Here is a 10,241-nt window from a genome sequence, read left to right as displayed (position 1 = left end):
TTCTGTTTGATAATGCCTTTAGGTAGTAACCTCTAAAATAGCCACATCAGCATTTTTCTAAGCCAGTTCCTGAATAGCCACTTTGTGTCTGATTCCTCCAATCCAGTGCAGTATACATTTTACATAGACTTGGTCTGGCAATGAGGAAACAGCATTCATTTTCAATCTTGGGTCTCAGCATAATTTGGTATGTAACACTGCAGTCAACTGTACCCTATAAAGCTTTAAGGGGATGGTATTCCAAGAATTAGTATTAGTCTGAAAAAGCAAGTGTTTTGTTTCTCTTTCACTTTTTTACACATCCATGGTTCCTGGGGGTAAAATAAATGTTTTCACTCTAATGGGTGCACTGGAGGGAGGCATTCTCAATGGAAGGAAGGCATATACAAAAGCCTAGAGGCTTCCTGAGACATCAGGAGGTGTTTGGGGCCCTTCAAGCAGTTGGTATGACTACAGCACTTTGGCCCCACAGAGATCTGAGTCAAGAGCCAGACCTGCTCTACTCTGCATACCTTGAACTTTAGCTTGAAGGCAGTGGGGAGGTATTGAAGGATTTATAGCAGAGGAATTACAGAAATATAGTTGCTTTTAATTATTATTAATATTATTATTATTTGAGACAGAGTCTCACTCTGTCACCCAGTCTGGAGTGCAGTGACATGATCTCAGCTTACTGCAACTGCCGCCTCCCAGGTGGGTTCAAGTGATTATCCTGCCTCAGCCTCCCCAGTAGCTGGGATTACAGGTGTGCACCACCACACCCGGCTAATTTTTGTATTTTTAGTAGAGATGGGGGTTTTGCCATGTTGGCCAGGCTGGTCTCGAACTCCTGACCTCAGGTGATCCACCCGCCTGGGCTTCCCTCAGTGCTGGGATTACAGGTATGAGCCACTATGCCTGGCTGTTTTTAATCATTTTGATCACACAGATAATATATGAATACATTTTAATATAAACTCAACTATTAAATCCAAAGTCAAAGTTCTTCACCACTCCCTCCATCCCCAGTTCCTCCTCCGAGGTAATCACTTAGCTGCTTGGTACATACCTCTCCAAACATTTTAAAAAGTGCATTCACAGCTGGGCGCAGTGGCTCACGCCTGTAATCCCAGCACTTTGGGAGGCCGAGGCGGGAGGATCACGAAGTCAAGAGATCGAGACCATCCTGGCCAACATGGTGAAACCCCGTCTCTACTAAAAATACAAAAATTAGCTGGGTGTGGTGGCAGGCACCTGTAGACCCAGCTACTCGGGAGGCTGAGGCAGAAGAATCGCTTGAATCCGGGAGGCGGAGGTTGCAATGAGCTGAGATGTGCCACTGCAATCCAGCCTGGCAACAGAGCAAGACTCCGTCTCAAAAAATAAAAAGTGCATTCACTTATGTATACACATGCATAGGGATATTTCTGGATCTGGGATTATTTTGTGTGTTTTCAAACAAATATTATCCTGTGAAAAGATAAATTAAGAGGGACAGAGCTCGGGTTTGGGTAATTCTGAGAGCCAGCTGGCCATCTGTTTACTTTGCTTGGTGTTCACAGCATATTTTGTGAACATTCCAGTTTTTCTGTGAGATTCTCACAGATGAATTGGTGCTGTGGGAACCATCTGGCAGACCCCAGCCACAACAGCTGCAAATCCTTACAGCCATGTCTACCAGGTCAGCCTGCACTGGGACCTGCCTGAATCAAAAGTTTGCTGCCTGCATTTGTGCATTACAATTTAGCTGGAATTCACAGATATTAAATGTTCTTTGTTGGGATTAGGAAAGGGACAATGTGCTTGCCATGTGTTATGGAACAACTGAGGACACAAACATGACCATGGGTTCCCTTTCTGAAAGAAGTAAAACTTTATTATTTTTGGATTGGTCTACATTGTAATTAAAGTTGATATGTAACAAAACATATCTACATAGTGATTTTTTTTATTGTCAGTTGTCAAAGTTTACTACCACACTAACAGAACAATGACTTTTAACATACGGGTATATCCATAGACTAGGTCTCATTAAAGCTGTTACTAAATGGGGTCTAGGGATGGGGTCTAAGGAATACAGTTTTAGGAACAAATGTGGAAATGGGGATATATTTATTTATTCCACTCATTAATTCATTCAATATAGTTTTTTGGTGGGAGCAGACGAGGTCTCTCGCTTTGTCACCTAGGGTGTGGTGCAGTGGCTTCGACATCTGGGCTTAACAGATTCTCCCATCTCAGCCTCCTGAGTAGCGGGGACTACAGGCGTGCGCCACCACGCCCGGCTAATTTTTGTATTTTTTTGTACAGACAGGGTCTCCCAGGTTGCCCAGGCTAGTCTCGAACTCCTGGGCTCAAGCGATCCGTCCACCTTGGCCTCCTAAAGTGCTGGGATTACAATCAATATACATTTAGTACCTATTATTTATGGGCTAATCATGTGCTAATGGACTGGTTGAATCACTCTATTCCCTTTGCTCTAGATTGAAGCTTCGAGACCACCTGGGAAAATAGACAACTAATGTAATGAATATCCATAACCAGTTTCAGAGACAACCAGTAGTTTGCAAGTTATTCCACCCATTAAACGATTCCAAATATTGGAGAAAAGGCCCCCAACTTAAAATACTCCACGGAAACGTGCTCTATACATCTATGTGGTGCTTACAATAAAAGATGAATTCCTGCGACTGAGTTGCAACCCCGAAAGAAGTGATTTAGAGAAAGAAAGAAAGAAAGAAAAAGGTAAGTATGACACCGTGCTTTTGGAAAATGCTTTTGGGATTTGTCCAAGTTCCAGAGTGGAACCCAAGGCTCCTGGGCCAGGGGACAGAAGTGATAACTAAGTAGGATGCAATTTAGTTGGAATCTTCCCTGACCTTAATCCCATAAACAGTTGCCTAGGTAAGGGCAAAGTCTACAGGCCCTAAAACAGGGTACAAGCTTTCCCTAAAACATATTAGAGAGAGGCCCTTTCAACAGGACCTTGTTGCAGGATCCCTAAAAAAAAATTCAAAACAAGGAGATTTACATGTTATTCACCTTATCATAATTTCAGAAATATTTTACTAATAAAAAAGGAGTCGTGACGTCTGGAACACCTTAAGACGTGACGTCTGCAACACCTTAAGAACAATGATAACAAATGTATTAATAGTCTCTCTGATTTTAAGGGAAAAGTGATGAAGGAACAGGAAGATGGGTGGGCGTATGTTCCCAGAAATCCCCAGAACGTCAAAAAGGAAGTGGAGGCTTTGAGTGGAGGACTACGGAGAGCGTCTACGGTTGTGCCAAAGGAAAAAAAATGTTCCTAAGAAAAGAGTATACAAAGTTGTGTTCATCAAAGCCTGGAACCCAAAGGTGTCCCTCCAAAGCTGTACACGACAGAGAAAACGCGAACTGAAAGAAGCAGGTCCCAAGGGGCCAGGCGCCTCCTCCACCTCCTCCTCCTCCTAGGTACGTAGGGCAGAACTAAGGCTGACCCAGACGTAACTCAGCCCTCTCCTCTCGCCAGCCGCAGCCAAGGATCCCACGGAGCCTCCCCACGCGCCCGTCGCCGTGGCGACCGCCGGGGCCACGCAGCACCGCCCCTTCCTCGCGACGTGGCCCCGCCCTCTGAGAACCCGGAAGCGGGAGTCTCGCGCCAGCTGAGCGGCGGTCGGGCGGGGGGAGCGCGGCGGCCCAAGCTCGCTCGGCCACGCGCCCCGCCCCTCAGAGGCCGGCCTCCCGCACGCCCCGCGCAGCCTGCTGTGCCCGTGGGTCCCGAGTGCTCCGCCGCCCGCCCCGACCCGGGCCCAGCCGCCTCCACGGCCCGCGCTCGTACTGGAGCGAAGAGCGGCCTCCTGAAGGAGGGGAAGGAACGTGGGGGCGGCCACGGCAGGTGAGGGTGGGCGAAGCCCTGGGAAGCGGCTGGGTGTGCGGTATGCGGGGTTGCAGGTGTGTGTGTGGCGCGTGGCTGCCTTGGTTGGTGTGACTTTGTGAGTGTGTTCTGAGTGGGCCGGTCCATGTGACCACGCACGTGATCACGTGCCCTTGTGAGTGTGTGTCTGGGGCCGAATCTGGGCTGTGGGGTGGTCGGTGTGCTTGTGACCCTGCCTTTGTGTGGCTGTCACCGGTGGGACTGGCGGGGAGCTGTGTGTGAGTCTCCAGCGGGAGGTGGGGGCGGCAGAGGGCTTAACCGGGGCATCCTCCTGTAAACCCATCCTGGGGCTACACGACTGCAGCCCAGGAACATTTCTTTCTTTCTTTCTTTCTTTTTTTTTTTTCTCAGCAAACTTTTAAGAACTCTGAGCAGAGGCCAGTAATTTTGGAGACAGGACCTCGGCCCGAAAGTGATAGATGTCTTTGTTGTTGCTGAGTGTGGGCCAGGTGTAAGGTTTGTAAACGGGGGATGAGGAACAGAGCGGGACCGGAGTGTCTCATTTTTCCTCTTCTCGTTTTCCTGGGGAGTTATAAGTTAGACATTTATGCTGCTTCCTTTGTCTCCACCTACACTGGTTCAGCTCCTTTTGGCACAAAGATTCAACAAATTAAGGAGTAACTTTTTTTTTTTTTTTTTTTTTTTTTTGAGACGGAGTCTCGCTCCGTCGCCCAGGCTGGAGTGCAGTGGCGCCATCCCAGCTCACTGCAAGCTCTGTCTGCTGGGTTTACGCCATTCTCCTGCCTCAGCCTCCCGAGTAGCTGGCACTACAGGCGCCCGCCACCACGCCCGGCTAATTTTTTTGTATTTTTAGTAGAGACGGGGTTTCACCGTGTTAGCCAGGATGGCCTCGATCTCCTGACCTCGTGATCCGCCCGCCTCGGCCTCCCAAAGGGCTGAGATTACAGGCGTGAGCCATCGCGACTGGCCACTGAGGAGTAACTTAATAGCTGTGTCCAAATTCCAAAAGCTTTTTTACCAAGAGCATGAGGAGAGATGTCACAGATGTCAGTTAGGGAGCTTTTCCTCCTGTAAGGTTTAGAGATAATGCAATGAAGGAAAGAGGGATAGATCTCCCCTGAAGAGATCTAAGAAAAGGATAGCTGTGTACTTCTGTGGTGAGGGATGGAGACGTGCATTAAAAAGCCAGTTGCATCTCCCAGAGACTCTCAGCTTCTAATATTTTGTTATGGCTAGTATTTATAAGCACGGATTGTCCATAATGCACATCAACTATAGATTGAAATAAAGTAGCAGAAACCTCTAATTATGCTGGTTATGTGACTTAAACATTGATAAAGGTGATTTTGTTGACTTTAAATTGGCAGGTTCTGTTGAAGCCATGAGGGATAGGGGCATAGTCACAACTGGCAGGTTTTTTTGTTTGTTTGTTTTTTGAGACAGAGTCTCACTCTGTCGCCCAGGCTGGAGTGCAGTGGTGTGATCTCAGCTCACTGCAACCTCCGCCACCCAGGTTCAAGCAATTCTCCTGCCTCAGCCTCCTAAGTAGCTGGGATTACAGGCGCCCATCACCGCGCCCAGCTGATTTGTTTTTGTTGTTGTTGTTTTGTTTGTTTTTTTGAGATGGAGTTTCGCTCTCGTTGCCCAGGCTGGAGTGCAATGGCGCGATCTTGGCTCACCGCAACCTCTGCCTCCCGGGTTCAAGTGATTCTTCTGCCTCAGCTTCCTGCGTAGCTGGGATTACAGGCATGTGCCACCACGCCTAGCTAATTTTGTATTTTTAGTAGAGACGGGGCTGCACCATGTTGGCCAGGCTGGTCTCGAACTCCTGACCTCAGGTGATCCACCTGCCTCAGCCTCCCAAAGTGCTGGGATTATAGGCGTGAGCCACTGCACCCAGCCACAACTGGCAGTTTTTATTGTCCAGCAGCACAAGGGCCAGAGAAGACAGGGAGTCCACAGCACACCCTGAAGAGGGCTTTCCTTAGGCAAGATTAAGGCTAATATTGTGGCTCTTTTCCCACCAGCATGAACAGGTGCTTTTGTTTTTGTGAAGAACAAAATCATGAGAGATCAAATCAGTTTTGAGCTCATGGTCCACATTCTTTCTTATTCAGTACTGACCAGTTTGGTCACAATCTCAGTTAACCTTTGCCATATACAGAATATTCCTCTTATGATTTGGAAAAGTATACCCCTTTGGTGGATGAAAGAGAGCTAGGAGAACAAACTTTCCTATTCATACCACTCACAGCTGTTTTCCCTTTGCAGCAGTGATCTTTTTTTCACTTAGACGTCAGTTGGTCAGATGCAACATTTGGTATCCATTTTACCTTTCATGTACTGCCAAACTAGCACAAGTGTTAAACTTACTTGTCTCTACAAAAATTTAGTCACAGCGGAGTGGAATCTCTCCATCTTGTAAGATTACTTTTAACACGTTGGCATCCTGAGGTGGTTGTTAATTATTCTGAAGACTGTTGGTAAGGAACATCTTTCTATTTGCTGCTATGGGAAAGAAGAGGATGACCGCGTGAATATGTGTGCCTGTGTATGTGTGTATTTGTATGGTGGTTTGGTTTGTGCATTGCAACTGATTTCAAAGCTATGAATGATTTATCCCACTTGGTGACTCTAGAAGCACACTTTCTGGCTTTAGTTAGCTAAGGTGTTTTATAAATCTATTGAGTAGATGTTATTTGCTAAACATGTTTTTTATTTTCCCTCCTTTAGAATAGATTGTTTCTAATAATGCAATACTAGGAAATGTCTCCATTAAGAAGTATTTAGATGATATAGGAGTATTTCAAGTCTGTCCAGGTAGAAAATATTCCAGAATTAAGTATATGTGCTAGTTGCTTTCAATTAAAAGTTACAATCAGCTTAGAGAAAGCCTATAGTTAAAATGGCTTAGTTTTTTTTTTTTGTTTTTTGTTTTTTTTGTTTTTTGTTTTGTTTTGTTTTGTTTTTGAGACAGACTCTCACTCTGTCACCCAGGCTGGAGTGCAGTCTTGGCTCACTGCAACCTCCGCCTCCTGGGTTCAAGCGATTCTCCTGCCTCGCCTCCCAAGTAGTTGGGATTACAGGCGGCCACTGCCATGCCTGGCTAATTTTTTTTGTATTTTTAGTAGAGATGGGGTTTCGCCATGTTGGTCAGGCTGGTCTTGAACTCCTCACCTCAGGTGATCCACCTGCCTCAGCCTCCCAAACTGCTGGGATTACAGGTGTGAGCCGCCGCGCCTGGCAAAATTTTTTAACATATTAATTTTTTTGTTTGTTTTTTTGAGATGGAGTCTCACTCTGTCGCCCAGGCTGGAGTGCAGTGGCACAATCTTGGCTCACCGCAACCTCTGCCTCCCGGGTTCAAGTGATTCTCCTGCCTCAGCCTCCTGAGTAGCTGGGACTACGGGCGTGCGCCACCACGCCAGGCTAATTTTTGTATTTTTAGTAGAGACAGGGTTTCACTACCTTGGCTAGGCTGGTCTTGAACTCCTCACCTCAGGTGATCCACCTGCCTCAGCCTCCCAAAATGCTGGGATTACAGGCGTGAGCCACTGTGCCTGGCCTTAACATATTAATATTTAAGATAAAATGGATATGCAAAGAATTTTCTTTATTTCAGTATATATATCTGTGCACACTAATTTTCAGTATAAGACTGGCTGATGATTTTCTTGGTACTTTAAAGCAACTTATGATTTTAACACACTTCTCTAAAATTACCATCTTAGCTTTGAGAAGAGAGACCATTATCCCAATGTCAAGGTTGTAAATCAAGTTTAGTGTTAGAATGTCTACATCTGCTGTCTCCTCGGGGTTCAGCTTAGTACGTCTCCAAGGTCACAGTTGAGTCTACTGAGGGCTCTGTGTTCCTGAGGGAGCAGATCTCGAGGGCCACCAAGGAAGAGTTCCATTGAGTTTAGAATCCCCTGTTCCTTGCCAGTCCAGAGAACTCCCTCTAAAACGACAGTTCAGAGTCAGCCCGGGAGTTAGGTCCTGGAGTCTCACCTCGTGTTATCCGTGCTAGGATCAAGGCTTGCTCTTGAGGTAGAGGAAGTGGTACAAAGCAAATATTTGAATCCTTCCTGGTGGAATTTCCTCACTTGGCAATAAGAATCTGCAACAGGGAACTATAATTTCAGTTTCCTGTTATGACATAGCACAGATGCCTGAGCAAAGAGGGGCAGCCTTTTAGTTGAGGATGTTCAGCTATTGCCAAAGCTCACAGATGCCAGGGTTAGAAGGATGGCCCCCTTCATTCTCCTTAGAATGTAGTTATTCGTTTAATCAACAGATAATGCCTGCTGTGTGCCAAGCACTGATCTAAGCTTTGGGGACACAGTGGTAACACAGTCATAGATGAGAAAACAAACTCCAAAAGGATCAAGACTTATCTAAGATCACAGAGCTATGAAAACCAGAAGTCACTAAGCTCACAACAAAAGACTACACATTTTTTCCTAAGGGCAAATGTTTCATTTTGTTGCTAGTTATAGTGCCTTCAAGTTTACATTATAGATCTTTCTGAGGACATTATGTAACTTTTAGTCACGTCCATATGAGTGGCAAATTTGCCTGTATTTTGTATTAAGAACTACATGTAGGCGGGGCACGGTGGCTCATGCCTGTAATCCCAGCACTTTGGGAGGCTGAGGCGGGTGGATCACGAGGTCAGGAGCTCAAGGCCAGCCTGGCCAAGATGGTGAAACCCCGTCTCTACTAAAAATACAAAAAATTAGCCGGGTGCAGTGGCAGGCGCCTGTAATCCCAGCTACTCGGGAGGCTGAGGCAGGAGAATCGCTTGAACTTGGAGGGTGGAGGTTGCAGTGAGCTGAGATCACGCCACTGCACTCCAGCCTGGGCGACAGAGTGAGACTCTGTCTCAAAAAAAAAAAAAAAAAAAAGGAACTACATGTGAATTTCTGGTTGTGTGCTATTACAGTTAGATTTATGGTGTATTGCGAATTTATCAGGAAGCAGGCTTAACTTAAACTTCTTTCTCTAGGCTGGGTGTGGTAGCTCACACCCGTAATCCCAGCACTTTGGGAGGCAAGATGGGAGGATTGCTTGAGCCCAGGAATTCGAGACCAGTGCGGGCAACATAGGGAGGCCCCCATCTCTACAAAACCAAAAAATTCACCTGACGTGGTGGTGTGTGCCCATTGTCTCAGCTACTTAGGAGGCTGAGGTTGGGATAATCGCTTGAGCCTCAGAGGTCAAGGCTGTGGTGAGCTGTGATTGTGCCACTGAACTGCAGCCTGGACAACAGAGCAAGACTGTCTCAAAAATTAAAAAAGTAAAAAAACATCAACTCCTTTCCCTAGCGTGGACTATCCCTATAATCAGAAGGAGCATCTTTATTAAAGGGATTCTTAAGGTAATGTCAAAAGATAACTGATGGTACTGCAGTTGAGAACTAAGACAGGAAGTATGGTGTCAGAAAAGGCTGTCTCACATCTGGTCCTAGCATTGCCATGTGATCTTGGGTAAGTCATTTAAATTTTCTAGACCAGATTCCTTTTCTGGAAGAACTAAGGGCGTTGGAATAATTTCTGTAAGAGCTCTTCTGGTGGCCGGGCATGGTGGCTCACGCCTGTAATCCCAACACTTTAGGAGGCTGAGGTGGGTGGATCACCTGAGGTCAGGAGTTCGAGACCAGCCTGGCCAACATGGTGAACCCCCATCCCTACTAAAAATACAAAAATTAGTTGGGCGTGGTGGCGAGCACCTGTAATCCCAGATACTCGGGAGGCTGAGGCAGGAGAATCACTTGAACTGCAGGAGGTAGAGGATGCAGTGAGCTGAGATCACACCACTGCACTCCAGCCTGGGCAACAAGACTGAGACTGTCTCAAAAAAAAAAAAAAAAAAAAGAGTGCTTCTGATTCTGTGATTGTAGTATTTCACCAAATTGTTTTCTGTAGTTTGACTATATACTGACAAAATAGCCAGTTTCCTTGGTTTTCTTCTTTAAAATATTGTTGGTATAGCTAGATGAGACTCTACATTTAGTTCTGATGTAAACATGAATTCTTGACGTGAAATATCACATGCTTTTATTTCAGGATTAACCTCCATTTCAGCTAATCATGGGAGAGATTAAAGTCTCTCCTGATTATAACTGGTTTAGAGGTACAGTTCCCCTTAAAAAGGTATGTATGGTTTTACTATACCTCTTATTTGCAAAATCTTGTATTGTTTTTGTGTGTGATTTAGATGTCATGTCTTAGTAGTGTTTGAGAGTAAAGGTTACTGCCGAGTATCATGACTGTGGGTTGCAGAGGATGAAGTTCACTCCTTCCCTGTCATGTACAGTCAACTTTTGAGACTCATTTTAGAGTGAAAGCAGGTGTAACTGTACTCATTTTTATTTATTTATTTA

At 45.8% G+C, this 10,241-nt stretch overlaps 1 protein-coding gene across 13 annotated transcripts in view; it reads left to right on the top strand.

Moving 5' to 3' along the window:
- The first annotated feature begins 3,446 nt into the window (after nucleotides 1-3,446).
- The window catches only part of SPG21 (SPG21 abhydrolase domain containing, maspardin), a 37,404-nt gene continuing 30,609 nt past the window's right edge, over nucleotides 3,447-10,241 (top strand). For 4 of the 13 annotated variants that reach the window (XR_010151747.1, XR_010151746.1, XR_010151742.1 and 1 more), the window contains exons 1-2: nucleotides 3,586-3,859; nucleotides 9,925-10,011. Coding sequence is in view for 3 of the 13 variants with exons in the window: in XM_510477.6 (XP_510477.3) it covers nucleotides 9,949-10,011 (63 nt within the window). In the remaining 10 variants the exon portion in view is untranslated. Of the gene's footprint in view, nucleotides 3,860-4,017; nucleotides 4,117-4,249; nucleotides 4,355-9,924; nucleotides 10,012-10,241 lie in introns of those variants that run through there. The other 9 variants (XR_010151745.1, XR_008539611.2, XR_010151741.1 and 6 more) reach the window with 7 other exon arrangements.

Source organism: Pan troglodytes, chromosome 16, assembly GCF_028858775.2.
Source record: "Pan troglodytes isolate AG18354 chromosome 16, NHGRI_mPanTro3-v2.0_pri, whole genome shotgun sequence".
NCBI classification, from domain to species: Eukaryota; Metazoa; Chordata; class Mammalia; order Primates; family Hominidae; genus Pan; species Pan troglodytes.
This window is presented reverse-complemented; position numbering and strand designations above follow the sequence as displayed.